This window comes from Physella acuta, unplaced genomic scaffold, assembly GCF_028476545.2.
Source record: "Physella acuta isolate Inbredline_101_S28 unplaced genomic scaffold, ASM2847654v3 ptg000335l, whole genome shotgun sequence".
In the NCBI taxonomy this organism is placed as follows: Eukaryota; Metazoa; Mollusca; class Gastropoda; family Physidae; genus Physella; species Physella acuta.
Genome location: NW_026731854.1, coordinates 877173 through 896987, shown reverse-complemented (window position 1 = coordinate 896987; position 19815 = coordinate 877173). Strand labels below are relative to the sequence as shown.

Here is a 19815-nt window from a genome sequence, read left to right as displayed (position 1 = left end):
CTTCGATTTCTATTTCTATTTCTTTCTAAGGCGCCCCTGGTTATCCTGTGAGCGCTCGGGCGCTTCAGTTTGTTTTAAACAAGGCGATAGACTATGGATAAGACGGGGCGTTAAAGTCGTTCATAAAATTGAATCAGTCCCGTTCGCCGGCGCCCCGACAGTGTACAACTTGGCGCCCTGAGCTCTCCCGTGAGTGCTATGACGCTTACATTCTTTTTAAACAGTGCGATAACTATAGACACTATGTGGCCTTAAAATCGTTCACTAAACTTAATCAGGCGCGTCCACCGACGCCCCGGTAGGGTGCGATTTGCTCCCGGCTATCCTTGGCAACGCGCGCGGACAGGCTCGCTAGTTATACATAAAGCTCCGTCAAAATAGCTTAAACTTTAACAAATACACACACACAGATACACATATTTACAGATAAAAAATTCAAAACTGTTTTTTTTTTTATTTTGGGAAACGTAAAACTATTTTGATTGTTGCACAATTACAATACTTTTTCTATACATACATACGAGAACTTTAAAAGAACATTTGTAAAATGAGTATCCATTCGAACATGTTCCATTTTTTTAAATTGCTTTTGTTTCATAACAAACTAAATTAATTTTTAAACATATTGCATCGAACAAATTTTGTATATAGTGGTGGACCTTAGATGCCGATGAACGATATTACCTTACCTCATCTAAAAAAGCCGAGCGAATTTCTCACCCGTTTTTAAACTCATGCTCGATTTGCTCTGTAATTAATCATGTTGAGTCAATGAAGGGCCAATATTAAAATAGTTCCCCACACACACAAGATTGTCTTGTTGCATTGTTTGGATTTACACACTATCCATAAAGAGTTGCTGTTTAAAAACGATGAAGACCTTGGTGCTAAAAGTACTTAAGTCACAAAAACATTTTGAGATAAATGAGTTAAAAGATTAACATTTACAATAAAACATAACGTTTTTAAATTATATGTTTGTTTGAAAGAGCCTCTTAAATAAATACTTCAGTGTTAATACTTGTACATAAGATAGAGCTAAAATAGAGGAATAACGATCAAAGCTTTGTTATATTTTCACGAAAATGTGATTAACTTAAGTACTTTTAGCACTAGGCTCCACTTAACCGCTTCAACGTGTTTCCTACATACGAGTGGAAAGATTGACTGAACAAAACCACTTGAGCGAGTCGCACGATATTACAGAGACAACAACTTAGCCGTTCCGACCATCATGGACGTTCAGTCTCCACGTCGCTGTCGTACGTGAATGTGCAATTATATAAAAAAAAAACCAAGGCAATTAGTTCCTGTTTACTTTACACAAAATTTTGTATAACACGGATAAGTTGAATAGTTCAGAAATTGAAGCAAAAATGTGCAAGTCTCTTAATGCGACTTACTTCTGCATGAGGCTATATCTAGAATTCTTTTTTTTAATAAAAACCTTATAAAAAGATGCGTCAGTTTGGTGTGGTGGATTATATTTGGAGATTCCGTGCTTTGCACTTGGTATGAGGTCAAGTCGCGTGTTGGAAGATCTCTGATTTATTCGTGTACCAGATGGAAAAATATAACATGTATCCACAAGCACTCGAAAAAAATAGAATGACACTTGATTTCTATATTCAAAAAATAATAATAAGTCACAATAAAACGACAAACTGTAAATTCAAAGTTAACATGTCAAATGCCCTTGAGTTTTATAATTGCAGTCGCAACGATAGTGGCCCACGCTAATATATATTTATGTATAATAGGTATATACTTGTGCTTTATCACAGTGAATCTTTTTTAAATGTACCAACTTGGAAACAGAAAAAAACCAAACAGAAACACAAACGCAAACACAAATACAAACATAAAAGAAAACACAAAAGAAAACACAAAACTCAATCGCAAAACGCAAACTAAAACAAAAATGACGGAAGGAATGACGGATTGACGGACTGACAGACGGACTGACACACTACCTGGCCGCTTTTATTACGGACGAACTGACCCGCGACGTAGCATACGCCGCTATTTAGTTTAATTTCTACTTTTCAGTGATTCATAATTTGTGAATTCGACACTACCAATGCTGCGACTGAAAATATTTTGCTTTAAAACACTATCAGTAGCTAGTGAAGGACGATTATCCTCCTCCCCCCCCCCCCCCCCACACACACACATCTCTCGTGAAAGCAGCGGTCCGTGACGACAGTTTACAGACCACAATAAAATATATATGCTCAAATTAATGATCGTTTCATAGGTTTGCATAGTGTGGCAAATTGTTTTAGATTACTCGAACCAAAAAACATAGTCAAATTACCAGAGGCAGATATTTTAAATTCGTGAAAAATTTCCAAAACTGTATCCAGAGATAAATTGTCCTGAATTTCAAATTCAATTTCTGAATGCTATTTCAATTGCAAAGAATGACTTGATGGAAAATATTTAAATTAAAACGTTTGCAGATTTACTTCTCACGAAGTACACTTGTTTAGAAAGTGAATTTTCAAAAATCTTTACAGGTTTCTAGTTGTATTTTAATCTTCATGTATCAGTAGCAAGTGTTGAGAGGTCATTTAGCAAACTTAAAATGGTCAAATATTAAAAAGGAATTCTATTAGTAAAATTAGGCTACGTTAGCTGGCTATCCTTAGTATAGAACATACAGAAGAAGCTAAATTGAACCTCAGGGAACTTATTAATCATTTTGCAAACAGAAAAGCGAGAAAAAAAAAACAAATCTAAATAAAGCATAAGCAACTTTGTAATATTGTGTTTGGTTACTTTTAAATTACAGGCTTACATTCGATGTTTATTTTATATAAAAGTGATATAAAACGAAATGTAACTAACGTTACATGGTAGGCGACTACATAATGATACAATATAATTTTATGTACAATCAGGACGAGTAAAAAAATTGGACAGAGTATTTATGCTAATTAAAACCTCTCCCTAATGTTGACTTCAGTAGTAGTAGTCAGTGGCGTAGCGAGGTCGGGTGTCACCCGGTGCGGCACTTAATGGTGACACCCCCCAGAGGCGTAGCCACCCTTCCCGGGGACAAACTTTCAACTTTCGATTTGCACCCCCCCCCCCCCTCAAACTTTCGATTTGCACCCCTTCTCTCAAACTTTCCATATGAACCTCTTAAAACACTTTATTTACACGAACTAATCACTTAATTAAGTGGAGTTATCATTTTTCTCTATATATTTTGCTATTTTTTGGCTTGGTGTCACACCACTAAATGGTGTCATCCGGTGCGGTCCGCACCCCCGCTCCCCCCCCCCCCCCCCTCGCTACGCCTCTGGTAGTAGTCGATTTCTTCGCTGCTCACTTTTAATGCCGTTGCAGCATAGCGGCTGATGAAGGGGCCAACTAACAGTTTTTGCATAGGGGCCCAAAAATTATAGCTACGCCTCTGGCTATGCTGTGAGCACTATGCGTTTATATTTGCATTTGAGTTTATGTTCTGCGTTATTGTTTTCGTTTAGCTTTGATTTTGTGTTTACGTTTGTATTTGTGTTTGTGTTTGAATTTGCTTTTGATGTTTGCGTTGTGAGTGTGTTAATGTTTGCTTTTGTATTTTCATTTGTGTTTGCTCTTTTAATTGCGTTTTTGTTTGCATTTTTGTTTTGGTTTGTGTATACGTTTCTGTTTGGGTTACGTTTGCGTTTATTTTTGTGTTTTGGGTTTGGTATCAATTGGGTGTGGTTAAGGATTCGAAAAGTAATATATTTCCTAAATCCGGGCCAGAGGCGAAACTAGAAAAAAGGGCCACCCCGCACTCTCTATAATAAAAAGACTGACGTTACGGTCTAATTCATGTGTCTAATCTTAAAAGTGGTTTGCGTGCAGAGTTTATTTCATGCAATTCTTCTGGTAGGGGCGAACCCCCACCTTCCCCCAAATATAATTTATGTAGAAAATATATTATAATTTTAACAGTGTCAGGCTCCCCCTTCGGATAATTTTATTCGCCCATGCAAAAATTCAAGTGCCCCACGCAAGGAAAAATATCTGAAAGACACATTGTCTGTGAGAGTGAAGTTTGTCGGCCAAAAGTAGGAAACGAGGTAATGAGTCTTAATTATAGAAGCAGGCTCTACCTTTAGTCTATATGATATATAAATACGACCGGTGTTTCTTTCAGACTTTTTTTCGCCGGCGGGGGGGGGGGGGGCGGACGCTGGATGGACTAAATTTTCTGGCAGGGGGCGGACACTGGTGAAAGTATATTTTCTATATAAATTCTATTTCGTTGAATGGGACGGTAGATGTGCTTTGGGGAGTGTGTTTGGGGAGGGGGGGGCATGTAGAGTGGCAAAAAGGAAACTCTAAATGCGACTTTTGTCATGATTTAGATTAGGTGCGAGGTTTAGGAGTATGGCTTAAATCCGATTAAAGAACCGATTCTGTCATTTTTCTTTTCCGGTTAAATTTAATGAAGGTGATGATTTTGGTTTGGTTTTAGTTTAGAGAAAACAGACAGCACTATCAACCTAGCGCCCGTTGTATTCTTCCTCAACGGGCCATTTATATAATATATATATATATATATATATATATATATATATATATATATATATATATATATATATATATATATATATATGTATGTATGTATGTATTCAAACACAGAATATAAACATTAGTATTAGTCATTTCTGGCCTGATCGGGTTTTGAAAAAAAAAGGTTTTTTTTTCAATTTAAACAAATTACATCATGTCTTGTGTGTGAGTGCATTTGCATGTTTTGAATATTTTTTTTAGATTTAGAACTTTTTTTTTGTATGTACATTTCATATTTAATTTCACTGGAACTCACACACTAATCGTTCTAAAAACATTAAACCCACACTGGTGCCAGTGGACTTCCTTAATATCTTTCTGACCTAAATGCATGAACAACAGCTGGGGCGGGACACCTGGTTCTTCTTGGTCTATTTGACTATTTAAAAAGGGAAATAAGTCTTGAAGTGTTTTGAACGTTTGCCTATCTTTCACATTTCAGCTCAGGCACATGTATATTTTTTTTACGCAACACCATGTGTTAGCTACTGTACAACATCACTACTGTAGTAGATCTGTTTGTTATTTACAAAAGCTTTTACCGTCAAGTCAAAAATGCAAGAAAATATTTTTTTTAACTATAAAAAATTTATTATAGTCGCTTACGGGCCCCTAAATGGCGTGCCCCCCCCCCCCCCTCGCGCATTGCGGGTCTGGCAGCACTGTAGTTCCGCCGCTGATCCGGGCAATGCCGGATATATGCTGCTTAATAAACACAAGTGTTTACACAAAAGTTTTTCACACAGTCTAAGTGCGGGGAAAAGGCGTTAGTTAGTTGAGCTACATCTGTTGTAAGAGAACTAGTTCTGCTGCAACACCCAACCTAAGAAAAGTATAACCAATATGGCTTCTGTCTGTGTGTCTGTGTTATATATAGCTGTTATATTAATTCTACTGGACGGTGAGTTTCGTTCATGTTTAATTAGTTTGCTACATAAAGGAGACAAAAAATATCAATGATGCGTTTATGGAAAATATTTCATGTTTGAAGGAACGACATAATTATTTAACTAGAGATAGAAAACTATTTTAGGTAATGATAGTTAATGAAAATCCCATTTGAAGTAGAGGCATAGTTAATTAGTAGAAAAATATTTTAACATATATTATATATACATACATACATATATATATATATATATATATATATATATATATATATATATATATATATATATATATATATATATTCAGCTGTTTGTCAAGAACATTATGCTTACACTAAAAATAAAATAATAAATATAATAGTATACTAATGGTAATATAAGAGGCGCTAAACTATCACGCCCGGTAGTGAACATTCAACGGATGGGAACGCTTAAATGTTAGTTAAACCACGCCAATGTGCGTTTACCAACAACATACCTTATTGCTCTCTTTGTAATCTAAAGAGCAATTTCTTTGCGGTGTTTAGGGGAGAATGATACGAGGTAATTTGGTGACGACATTTTTAAATAAATAAATAAACTACATTTTACAGTTGAAAGTAGTGCATTGTAATAATGTAATAATTTTACTACTTCTTCATTACTGACTATAACGAAATGGATAAGCGATATGTAATCTATACTTCAATTTCTGTTACATCGACAGGTTTCATAAATGTTTGTGACGGCAAAGACTGCAACAAACCGTTGGAACAAGTTGCGCGGTGTTACACAGAGAACCACTTGACCTTCCCGGCCAACATAAGCACGTCAATGTCGTACGTCAATGAACAGATGTGTCGAAAACCCGACGATGCTGCTAAAGCAATGAGCTGTTATCTACAGCGCCGAGTAGATTGTATCGGTGCTAATTTCGGCGGTTACCTCGCTTCTCCCAACAAGACAAAAGAGGTGGTTGCCATCGCTTGCAGGAAGATTACCCTGTTTAATGAAAAATGCTCCAAAAGTCAATCACCTAAATTCTCGTCATGCGTACAGAATAAGTTGATAGCGATAGCTATGTCTTCTGATACAGACTTTAGACAAAAAATGTGCAAGACACATGAAGCAACGTACTCGTGCATGAGACCAGCACTAGGACCGTGTGGCTGTGCCACCTATCAGGTGATGGAGGAAACTATCAAGGGTCCATTGTGGCCAGCTTTGTGTTCCCAACCACAGCTTGACTCGTATCACTGTGACCCTAATAACCCGAATGTATTTTTAGATTCAGGGTCACAGATGGTGCCAAGTCTCTTGCTCTGGTTAATTATAATCCTAACAATATTGCTCTTTTAGAATATATGTGCATTTACACATCCGGCTTTATCATTTTTTTAATCAAGTAGTTTAACTTTATTAGCATGTTTATTTGCCTTTTATAATGTGTTTACTTATATTATTTTACTTATAAACTTGCTGTTTTAGAAGAGATTTCTGTCCTCAACATTTTTCTAATATTAATTTACGTGAAGTTACTGTACACTACTTTATATATCTAAGTGTGTTGTTATGTATAACTTAAGAAAATAATGAATATTGTTGTAACATTGGTTATCTACTGGAGCTTTTGAGTTTTGAAGTTAGTTGTTTAGGTGTTTCTCTTTATTTAAGCTTTTTTAAACCTAAAGAACTTTGCATTTTTCACCTTTGTGCTTTTAAGTTATATCCTATTTTGGTACAAAACGTAGGTTCATTTAACAGGTATACTCAATCCATAACAAAACATAGCCACAATGTACGAAATAAAACATGTATTTTAAAAATGTGCAACCATCTCCACGAACATATACAGAACAAACACATACAAATCATTTACTAGTGTACAAAGGCTAGAGACCATCAATGCACTCTACAAGGATTTTAAACTGGTATCTTTGCATTCTATACGGAGTTTATACTAGTATTATTGCACTATACATGGATTTTAGTCAATGTTTAAAGTGAAAAATGGAGATAATTGTTATAAAGTTATAAAGTGTGGCGATCTATTAGACGTTGATACATTAAGAAAAAACATTTTGAAATTATAGACGAATAATTTTCTTTTCGAAAATGATTTAAAAAAGAGTTTTTTTAAATAACTTGATTTATGATAAGCTTTAGTCTTAATTCCAATTATTGATCAATAACTTCACAATGTTTAAATATATGATTTAGGTCTACACGTCTACAACTCTTATGCACCAAAATGTTCGGCTAATTCAGTGTATCACTTGTTCCTAAACAAATTTAGCATTAACACAATGGAAAGCTTACCAATAAATGGAAAGTGAAAGCACGTTGAAAACGAAACTAAGCCATGGAATTTCTAAAACAAGTATGTGGGGGCTATGACCAGAAAGAGTGTTGTACCGTATCATTTTCTTTCATTGGCCTAACTCTTCAGGTTATGGTAAATGTGAAGTTGTCGGGGTATTCAATTAGAATTACGCTTTAAATTATTTGAATTCATTATTGGGTCTGCTTAATTTGTATGGTGCTGTTCAAGATATGTAAAATTCACTCTATTTTAATAAAAGCTTTGCAATAAAATTTTGATTTTGTATTGCGTGTAGAAATGTCTCATGTAAAGGCTTGTAAACTGGTCCATGCAGTCGTTTTTTATAAAGTGGTTTAAAAACCTAGTGCTAAAATGAACACAAAAATTAGTTAAAATTGAAGTTGGAGGGATACTATACTTACCTGATTAGTTTGTTTGCATGTTTATGTCATGTTTTATTTCTTGGGCTAAAATAATCGTAAAATTAACCATTTATCCTTTGTGATTTATGGTGCAGATGAAATATATTTCAACTATTTAAGAGACCTCGGCAAATAAAGTATAGTTTGGTCCGTTAATTATTTGAGCTGAAAGTACTCACTGAGGTCGTGATAGCAACTTGAAACTTTCGAGTTAGTAATTACTACCCCCACACAGTCACATAGTTTATACTATATTGAAAGAAAATTATAAATAATAGAAATACAACACATTATTTAAAAAGAGTCACGTCATTTTGATGTCACGGCGGACGTGATCTTTTTTAACTAAAACTACGACAAAATGTCGATTTATACTATGTACGTAATAAATTACTGTTTAGAATTCACAAAACATTTATGGGAAATCCTATTGAAAATATTTGTTTACACACTATTCTGTTGACTTGATCTTACAAATCAAAAAGTGCCACGCTCAACCAGCAGAGATTCAAATATCAATAGACCGGTGCTTGAGATCACGCCCACCGTCTTCACCTAAGGCCTCATGACTTCAATTTCGGTGCTCTTGAGATAAACCCCTCCATGTCATTGTTTCTAACACTTGGCGTCTATATTCGGCTTTAATTATTGTTAATTTGGCACATACAACATCGTTAATATCCGACCTGTCGCTTACAATAAAACATACTCTAAACACAATTCTTACCTAACAAAAACATTGTGTTTTTGAACGGTGCAGACAGCCGGATCAGTAGGTTTCTGCGATATTATATTTTTGGGGGGCTCTGGCCTAAAGGTTACGGTCTAACACTAGCAGGTTATTTCTTATTAACAATTAGGCGGATTAATCATAAACAAACTTGTAGTAAATCTTGTTTTTTAGTTTGTTTTAATGGGATTCAAATTTGTTTTACTGACTTATTCTGGTGAACCCATTATTGTGCCAGAAAAAAAGTATTTCTATTGTTTAAGATGAGTCGCTTTAGGTAAACAGCTTCCATGGGGAATCGATGACAGCTGCTTTAAACACTGGAACCGGGACAGGAATAGCCTGTAATTTAGACATTAAAACAACGAATTATCTAACGGAAATAATCGCCTGTAGAAATAAAAAAAATGAGTTTTTGGGGCGAATTTAGGGGCCCCTTACAATGCTGCTTGTAATAATGCTTGCGAGTGAGATTTAATAAATAGTGTAGACCCAGAGGCGTAGCGACCCTTCCCGGCGCCCGGGGACAAACTTTCGATTTGCACCCCCCCCCCTCGAACTTTTCATTTGAACCCCCCCCCCCCCCCCCCTCAAACTTTTAATTTGGCGCCCGACTAAGGTCGGCGCCCGGGGACATATGCCCCCCCCCTCCCCCCCCCCGTCCCCCCTCGCTACGCCTCAGTGTAGACCCTTTGTCTAAGAAATGTGCTTTATTTTATTATTACTCCCTTACTACACAATCTGGCGTCATCTGACGAAATGACTTAAAGTCTATCTTACTGATTTAAAGAGGGTCAATCGTAAGCCCTGGACATTATGGTCTGAATTATGCTGCTGTTTGTGGTATTTTTTAAAACTCTAAAATCATTTTATTGACGTAAGAGAACGCCGGTCCGGACTATGTTATTCTAGGGATCATCAGCTTAATATAAACAACTTCTGAGTTGGAGGTGATGACAGCTGATATTTATACTAAACTGCGTGCACGTATATGATACTAGCCGTCCCGGCCAGGCCCTGCTCTGGCTTCTGTGAAAAACCTTTCTGTTAAAGACCATTACCTGTGTGTTTAGTAATCATCATAAACCCGGCATTGCCCACCCAAACCACAACCAACCAAAACAACAAAACGCAAACATAACGCTAACACAATTACAAATACAAACAAAAACAAAAACCTAACAACAAACCCAACCACAACCACAAACACCAATACAAACACAAAGAAAAAACAAACAAAAAAGCAAACGAAAACAAAAACCTAACAACAAACCCAACCACAAACACCAATACCAACAAAAAAACAACGAAAAAGCAAACGAAAACAAACCAAATCCAAACGCAAAACCAACCAAAAACACAAATACAAACCTAAAGAAAAAAACACAAACAAAAACGAAAAAAGAAAGAACAAAAACGAACCAAATCAAAACGCAACCACTAACGCAAACGCACCTAAACACAAAGAAAACACTAACGCGAACATAAACGCCCGGGGCGGAATCACCTGTTTTAGCTTAATGAACGACTATAGTACCCCAACTTATTCATAGTCTTTTGCACTCACTTAAACGAACGCGCCTGTTTCAATTTAATGAACAATTTTAATACTCCAAGCTTATCCGTAAAATACCTACAACATTTGCACTTGATCAATCCCCGCTAATTATGTAATTATTTTTTTTTCGCAACACCAAAACAAAGTAATTAAGAAGTAAATTCTTTTCCACAAAATGCAATGGTTTTATAAAGGGAAGTAATTGCGTTTTTCTAATTTATCAAAGGGAAGTAAGTGCTATAGGACTAAATAAAGACATAATTAGAATTTTTGTAAAAGATGATATTTTTTTTAAAACTTGTGTTTAATGAACAGGCAGACAATTATTACTATAATTTGAAAAATGAAAATTATTTCCCAACACTTTCAATAGTAATTTTTTAACTCATAAATTTAGAGAAATGCGCACGATAATATTATAACACTTTAATCCATCGAAGACCAACGACAAACATATGCGTTACATACAGAACTGAGCTTTATATATTACATTTTGTAAAAAAAAAACGGTAACAAATTGTGATTTAATTAAAATATTGATTTTTATAGTAAAAGTAAAATAAGTGAAAATTTCTGGACCCTAAAAATCGGTGGCCCCTGACTGCAGTAGCCTCAGCCCCCCCCCCCCCCCCCCCCCTAAACGCTATTGGATCCTACCCATGGAAAAATGTACAAATCTATTATACGCTTTCGAGTTTTATTAATTTACACAATAGAATGTGAAAGCTACAACATAAACTGTAGTTTCCTCTTATGCCTGAAGTTACAAACTAACGGTAACATTGCTAGTGACTCACGGTTTGACTAAAGGCTGTCACCGGCTTCGTTTAGTGAATTGCTATGACTAGCTCTGAGTAATTGATAAGTGTATGAAGTACGACCGTGTGATGCTAATGGGTATGATGGTAGGATGCGAATATTAATGGGAAAAAACGAATAGTAGGAAGTAAATAATGTGAGTGGCTGGTAATGACTGGTTGAGCCTGACTAAAATATTGTCCTGTGATCAAAAATGATGTAGACTACACAAGTTTGTGGTCAAATTATGTACATCAGTTTGTGGTCTAATGATGTCAGCCTTACGGCTTTGTGTTCTATTGATGTCAGAAACAAGAGTTTAACAAACTAAATTTGACCAAACGTCTGTTTATGAGTCGAATTCAAGTGATCGACCATTTAGCTAACACTGTTATAATTTACAGATTTTACATGCGAATATAGCTATAAAAATAATGCCTCTAATAATATAGTCCAGTCTTACGAAACAACAAAACAGAATGTTTTGTTTTTAGTTTCAAGCTAGACTACCCGTAATCATTAGATAACTGTGGGTTTCGGGGGTCATCCATAAAAATCATCACTTTTGTCACTTATCATAACAAAATAACCAGATCCACTTCAAAAAGACGTCACACCTCAGTCGTTTTTGTCTTTTAAAAAACACCGATTTCGACTGAACATGGGTTTGTCCACACTATCCATTCATATGCTGAGGTCACAAAAACATGTGAACTCTACTTCACCTGCCCTGTGTCTCCCCAACTCAGACATGTTTTTGTCTTTTAAAACACCGATTCCGGCTGAGCATGGATGTGACCACCCTATTTCCTCATATGCTGACGTCACAGGTGAACTCTATACCTACCCAACTCTACTTAACCTATCCAGTGTCCCACTAAGTCTCAGACAACATGTTTTTATCGTTTAAAAATGATTCCGACTCTGATCACACTATCCCTTCATATGCTGAAGACACAGAAACAGATGAACTCTACTTCAACTGTCCTGTATCCCACCAAGTTCCGATGGGCAACTCTATCATTGATATCTATAAATTAAAAAAATAAAAAGTTAACTTTGACATTATGTTTTACGAATCCGTGCCATCCGCATGGTAACCTACTACACTATCACCTTCGCTATCTAGGCTCATAGAATCACCTACGTATTTTCCTAATTATATATTTTACTTTTAGTCTGCGTAAGAAACTTCATTTACGAAGCGAATAGGCCCTAGTACTATTTCAAAGTAAATATCCCAAATCAGCCAATTCCATAGTTAAAACAAACAAAGATTTATAAAAAAAAAATTAAGGCCTGAAATAGTTTAGTATATAAATTCTAGATCTCGATTATAGATGTAGAATTTACGTTAAGTCTAGATCTAGATGTAGAATAAGATGAGCATTTAAGCTTTAAAGGCAAAGATTTATATCACATATTTAATGACTAACATAGTTTAATAAAGAAACTCAATGATTTATTGTGATTTTATAGTGGTATTTGTTTTTAACTAATTAATTTTGGTTTGATCTAGATTCTACCTTTAGAATTACCTTTTCCCTACCTTCGACAGCTGATATAGACTATATACCTAGAGAAATTTATTGCATATTCAAATTAAAAGAGCTGTTGAAAATTGATAATAGTGTTAGAACCTTATAAAAATAGAAACTGACGTATCCTTACTTTTGAAAGGGCAATAAAATCTTGTAAGGACGTCGCCAGTATTGTTTTAGTAAGTAAATAAATCATGTGACGTCACTCAAGTAATGTCATTGTTCTGAACTTTTATAATTAAAGTGGTCAATATCCATAGAATGTATAAATACATTAATTAATGTCTTTAAATTATTTTTTTTATTAAAAGGTGGTCCTATGTGCTTTGACCACAAGTGCTTTGACCATAGGGGGTTTGACCATAGGGGCTTTGACCATAGGGGCTTTGACCACATGGGGGGGGGGGCATAATATATAGAATTTAAAATAGAAATTATAAACTGATATTTTCATATAAATTTATGATACAATTGATACCATTTAATACATGTTTTCTGAAAGTCCATTAATAGAAATTAATATGTATGCCTTCTTTAAAAAGTCCTGAACGATATTTTAGTCTTCACATAAAGGCTGGTACTAGACCTCATAGATTTATTTTAAATATAAATGGAACTTAAATAATCCGACGTATAACAAGTTTCACAAATAAATAATGTAGATGTACTTGAAAATACATAACATATATAAAGGATAAAAAGGATAAAAAGACATGCCAACACTATAGTCAAGGAGGTAATACTTGTATGGTTAACAAAATGACAGATGAATTAACATACTATTACATCCTGCCGCAATTTAAAATATAATTACACAACTTTTAAAATTAATCCTTACCATAAATGGACAAAGCGCTTGTTATCAAACGCCAGCATTGGACAAACCACACGTGATCAAAGACCCTATAAAGACAAAACACCTGTGATCAAAAACCCTATATAGACAAAACACATGTGATCAAAGCCGCACACAGCGCTTGTTATAAAACACCCGTTGACAAACCACCTGTGATCACAGACAATTTGCTGAGAAAACACCTGTGGTCAAACCCCCTATGGTCAAAACTCCGTTATAGTCAAAGCCCCGCTGTGGTCAAAACCCCCATGGTCAAAGCCCCGCTGTGGTCAAAGCCCCTCTGTGGTCAAACCACCTATGGTCAAAGCACGTGTGGTCAAAGGTCCGCGCACCTAAAAGTTTAGTCGAAAATAACATTGTTCTCTACGTAAATACTATTTTACAGCATTTACACATTGTGCAGATTATCTCCTGTAACCAAATAGACAAACAAAAAAAATAATATTCAAACATGTAAATAAACTTGAGTTTTATTAGTATATAGATCAGCGCAATTTATCGTTCTGTAATATGTGTAATGTGATTATAAAATATACACATGGATATGGCATTTATTTTCGGTAATTAGTTTGAAATGTTTGTATTAGCTTAGCATTACAAAAAAGAAAAGTATTCGATCCTTAATCTGGTTATATCAGATCTTGTCTTCAGTGACATTGTGCAGTGGCGTAGCGAAGAGGGGGGGCGGGGGGGGGGGGGTTGCGGACCGCACAGTGTGACACTATTTAGGGGGGTGACACCAATGCAAAAAATAGCGTAATATATAGAGAAAAATGATGATTCCACTTAATTAAGTGATTAATTGGAGTTTTAAATAGTCTTTTAAGAGCAAACTTGACAAATACTGACAAGGGAAGAGGAGGGGGGAGGGGTGACACCAAGACGTAAACCTGCTAATGATAGAGAAAACATGCTACATCAAGCTGTATTTATAACCGTCTATCGATAAAAAGTATTTAGTGTTATATCTGAGCATAGTTTAAAGCAATTGCCGTGGGGGTGAGTGGGGGGAAGTTACAAAAACTCAACGTTGCAAAATATGCCTGAAGTAAACGATTTGGTTGAGGATCGTAATAACTTATGTGTTAATCTATGAATGGGGGGGGGGGATGAGGTACATAAAAATATATGTGAATACATAAACACATGCGTATATACATGCTTACTTATATGTAATGGTCGTTAGATTTGTCCAGATGAAGTATTTTCTTATATATGTTTGTAAATAGTAAATTAAGACTACGTAATTTGATATATGTACAGGGAAGGTAACTTTTTAAAGTAATAAGTTTTAAATTCTTTTTTTACTATTTGAAAGAAAAACAAAAATCACAAAGTATAGCATTCGTTTAAGTAAATATTTCGTTATAAATTATTTTATGTATTGTACTGAAATTGTACAATTTAATTGTAAAAGTGAATTTAGTATAATATTTGATTTATACTTTTAATGAAAGCCTTTACCTTTCTAATAATCTTGCGAGTAATAAGTTTGCGACTACACCACCAATGCTAGCATGACATACAATTACTCAGACTGTTTAAACTTAATTCTCTGTAATCACAAATTTATTTCAGCTCTACTTAAGAACCCAAATTCCACCCCGTCCCCCCCCCCCCTCACCCACCACGCCGAGGGAAAAAAATCCCTTGAATCATCATTTAATTACACATTTGCATTTTCAGGTTGTTATTTATTTATTTATTTATTTATTTTATTTTTTTATATTTAGACGTTTTGTATTAGATCTATGTATAAGTAAACCACCTTAAATGAATGAAAGTAGGCTTCAAGTAAGAAAGAAATATTACTATTGTAAATCTGTCTCAGTCCTCACAAGCCGATGATGAAAACTGTAATACTAAAGCGAACACACGACTGACGCTGTAAATTACATGTCTGAGGCAAAAAAAAGAGAAAAAAAAAGGCCATAAACACTCCAAGAATAAAAAAGTTACCCACTTAACATGATAGGTACCAACAAACTAAAACTTTACGGCACAAACCACTACAAAAGCAACACACACACCGTTTATTGTGGTTTTAGCCTTGAAATAACAAGACACTATCCTATACATTTCAGGACACTTAATAAACTACAAAAGTGGCGATGGAGAGAGGTTGGTACATTCGACGGGTTAAGTTGTTACTTGTGTTAATATTACAACGATCTAGAAAATCATGTTGAAAATGTGAAGACATTTTGTCTTCGTTGCATTGTCGCGTCAAGTTTGTTTAAAAACATCTTGACAAGATTTAGGACGAAGATGTATGGTTAACTGACGTCAAGTTTGTGTCAACATTTAACACAACCCGAGCGTGAATACGTCATGACATGAGCTTGCTACATTAAGGTAGTTTTAACTTCTCACATCAAATTGTTATCAAAATGACCCGATAACATTATGTGATTTGTCAAGTACGTGTAACATCTTCTCCATTAATGTTGAACTCTTCAATGTTTTGATTTAATTAAATGTCTACAACGTATCAGCTGCTTGCTACTGTACTTCATAGACGGCTAAAATTACAACAAGATCACAGAAAACTTAATATAAAATGTAGTGTCCAGTAAAGATAACTAAACTTTGATTATCGTTTCCTATTGATTAAAAAAGAATAACCTATTATCCTTAACTATAAATCACATATGGGATACTTCATGTAGCATATCCATGCTTAGGTTCTAGATTCTAGACAAATTGTAATTTACATATCAGGATGGTGGGGTAACAATATTGTATTCGCCTTTGGTTTCACAATTTACGGTTAAGTTTGAATGCATAGACATTATTTTTTTTTTCTGTATTAGAGTAAAAATGTATTATTAACATTTGTTTATTGTATTACGTTAATATTATGTTATGTAGATTATCTTAAAAAAATACTAAATTAAACTACCAATGTAGATTACCAGAACATGGTGTTAAATTTTTTTTTATCAGAGTAAGTTGATTTGTGTGTTTACCACATACACTACAATCCTAATGAAGAACGGGCAACGATCTGACCAGATGCCGCCATATAATTCATCTCAGAAAGTTACACTCCAGGAACTACACACAATGAGTCAAGAGCGATAACTAAAATATTAAGATACAAAGGTAACGTGACATTCACATCGAGAGTTAGCGATCCCAACTATAACAAATATATTTACGTTATTTTACTGTCTATGTTAGTTAAATACAGCTTGATTTCTTAATATTTTAACGCTTAAAATCACACTTGAACCATTTTTTTAATTAACAATTAAAAACAAAATGTATCAAATAAAACATACAGTTGAATATAGTAATAAACCTTGTCTTTGCAAAAAAAAAAAAAAAAAAAAAAAACCACTCCACATAACAGCTAATCACCAATTAATTAATCATTCTAATTCTCAAAATTTTTTGAAAACCTAAGCGAAGCTATGCAGTATGCTTAGAATATATATATATATATATATATATATATATATATATATATATATATATATATATATATATAAGTAAATATCCATATTGGTGTATATATATATATATATATATATATATATGTATATATATATTTATATATATATATATATATATATATATATATATATATATATATATATATATATATATATATATATATATGTATATATATATATATATATATATATATATATATATATATATATATATATATATATATATATATATATATATATATATATATATATATATATATATATATATATATATTTATATATATATATAATTTTTTACGGGGGGGGGGGGGAATGACACCATTAAGTGCCGCACCGTTGACACCATACCTTGCTACGCCACTGACATAGTGTACAAGAAAAATTTTAACACTTGCAGTGCTGTTATAAATGGCGTAGGCTACTCTTCCTTGTATATTTATAATAGTTCATGACAATATAATAAAATATTCAAATAAGTTTGCTTTTCTCTTTATTTGGTAACTTTATAAACTTCCTTTTTCATTTTTAAATATGTTGGTAGTTTACTTTAAAGACAGGCTGGACAGGCCAAAGTAAGTTTGATATATTTAATATTTTCTTTGTTAACTTAAAAGTAGAGTAACTTGTTAAATAAAATATCTTTCTACATTATTTAACACACTGTTATAAATAAATACAAATATACACATAAGTTTAGATTTATTGTTTTTGTATATATTATTTTAAGACGAAAAAAATCATGTTTAAACTCATACATGGCAGTCGAGAAAAGTGAAACGCTACAAAATAAAGTATACTAATTTACCTTCTATCTGTGATATCTGCTATGTCATTAACTAGAAGGTGAGATCGATGTCAGTTGAACAAGCCTTGACTAGAGTCAGACAAACATTGCAGGCCTTTGAGACACGTGAGTAGAGTTTAGCTTGTTCAGTCTAAACTTGTCTGGAAGAACTGTTGTCACTGGTGGAATATAATTCATGCATTAGTCTGTTGTCATTTAATTTTGTTATGGCTTAACTTAAACTGTCGTCATAAGTTTTGTTAAGGTTTGACTTTAGACGGTTGTCATTGTTTTTGTTGAGGTTTTACTTGTGTCGTTGTCATTGAGTTTTGTTAATGTTTTACTTGTGTCGTTTTCATTGAGTTGTGTTAAGGTTTTACTTGTGTCGTTTTCATTGAGTTGTGTTAAGGTTTTACATTAAACTGTTGTCATTGAGTTTTGTTAAGGTTTTACATTAAACTGTTGTCATTGAGTTTTGTTAAGGTTTTACTTGTGTCGTTGTCATTGAGTTTGTTAAGGTTTTACTTGTGTCGTTGTCATTGAGTTTGTTAAGGTTTTACTTGTGTCGTTGTCATTGAGTTTGTTAAGGTTTTACTTGTGTTGTTGTCATTGAGTTTGTTAAGGTTTTACTTGTGTCGTTGTCATTGAGTTTGTTAAGGTTTTACTTGTGTCGTTGTCATTGAGTTTGTTAAGGTTTTACTTGTGTTGTTGTCATTGAGTTTGTTAAGGTTTTACTTGTGTTGTTTTCATTGCCTTGAAGACACGAATGTGCACTCGTACACACGTTAATATTTCAGTGAGTGGGCAGTCAGGTCCAGTGGATGTGACGTTTATCACAGGAACTGGCAAGAAGATTCAACCTTCAGTTTATGAACAACTGGACAAAAAAGGTTATAGGTAAGTTGATCAACATAAGTATTTATTTGTTCTACAATAGTGGTGACCTGTTGTTAACCCCTAATTATACAACTGCAACACATTTTGCTCTACGTTTTTTCTACTAGTTGTGCCCACTTCCCTTCCGTCAACAATCCTACCACTCATGTTGTCTTTTATGCCCACATTTTATCTTGGCAAAACAACACATAAATACCCTAGGTTAACTCACACACGCAAATCCCCTGAGTTCTAGACTCTAGACTATTCTAGCCTAACCTCCAAAGACCTATAACAACAACAAAGTATTATAAAAATAAAAATGCTCACATATGTTTGAGGGGAGTCATTTTACATGATTATACTATGATGATAAAATGCATTTGTTCTTGAGTCTAGTTTGGAAAATAATTTTAATACCGATTTGGATCGAAATTGTATAAAACAACTACTTTAAACATCAAACCTGACGAGCATTTTTTATTTGTTTATTTCAATTTAGTTTTTTTTTTCTATTGAATTCCTTCTGTTCAAATAACAAGTGTTTCGATTTTGTAAATGTAAATGTGGATGTACCTAAGCGTGCGTATAATTATAAGTAATGTGAATGTCTACTTGCAGAGTGAAATGGAACATGAAAGAAGGCAGTGTAGTTGTATCTATAGAAGGGAATAAAAGAATAAAGAAGGATCTCTGAAACGTGCATTGTTTATCAAGTTTTTAATCTTCAGTGTACGATTTGTGTATGTGAAATTACAAAATGTGATGATATACTAATTATTGTTAATTAAACCATCATAATTATAAAGATACAAGCAGTGAATGAAACATTTTCTGTTTGTGAATTTCTTTTTTCATTTGAGCTGTTGTTTGAGACATAGGACTTATATTGATATTTTTACCAAGAATATTAAGTAAAAATTGAAAGTCGAGCTTGAATAGTGGGTTAAAAAATATGTTGCTGTTAATGTAAAAGATTCCTGCTAATGATGTGCTGGAATAAAGAAACTCAGCTCTTACGACCGCCAAGT

General features: G+C 34.0%; 2 protein-coding genes across 2 annotated transcripts in view; both read left to right on the top strand.

Moving 5' to 3' along the window:
* Window positions 1-19606, top strand: part of LOC131940928 (uncharacterized) — a 31963-nt gene extending 12357 nt beyond the window's left edge. The window contains exons 5-6 of the mRNA XM_059299850.1: window positions 18706-18805; window positions 19406-19606. Coding sequence (XP_059155833.1) covers window positions 18706-18805; window positions 19406-19481 — 176 coding nt within the window. The 3' untranslated portion in view covers window positions 19482-19606. The remainder of the gene's footprint in view (window positions 1-18705; window positions 18806-19405) is intronic.
* LOC131940927 (uncharacterized) lies at window positions 5334-8022 on the top strand. Its single transcript, XM_059299848.1, has 2 exons — window positions 5334-5473; window positions 6166-8022. Exons 1-2 carry the CDS (start codon window positions 5416-5418, stop codon window positions 6795-6797), a joined length of 690 nt encoding a protein of 229 aa, XP_059155831.1. The 5' UTR covers window positions 5334-5415; the 3' UTR covers window positions 6798-8022.
* Window positions 19607-19815: the final 209 nt, after the last annotated feature.

What these genes read in the sequence shown, in the direction of transcription:
- LOC131940927 (XM_059299848.1), top strand. Translation starts at nt 5,416, where the DNA reads ATGGCTTCTGTCTGTGTGTCTGTGTTATATATAGCTGTTATATTAATT. An exon ending in TATATTAATTCTACTGGACG is followed by an intron (nt 5,474 to 6,165) that starts GTGAGTTTCGTT and finishes TTACATCGACAG; the next exon opens with GTTTCATAAATGTTTGTGAC.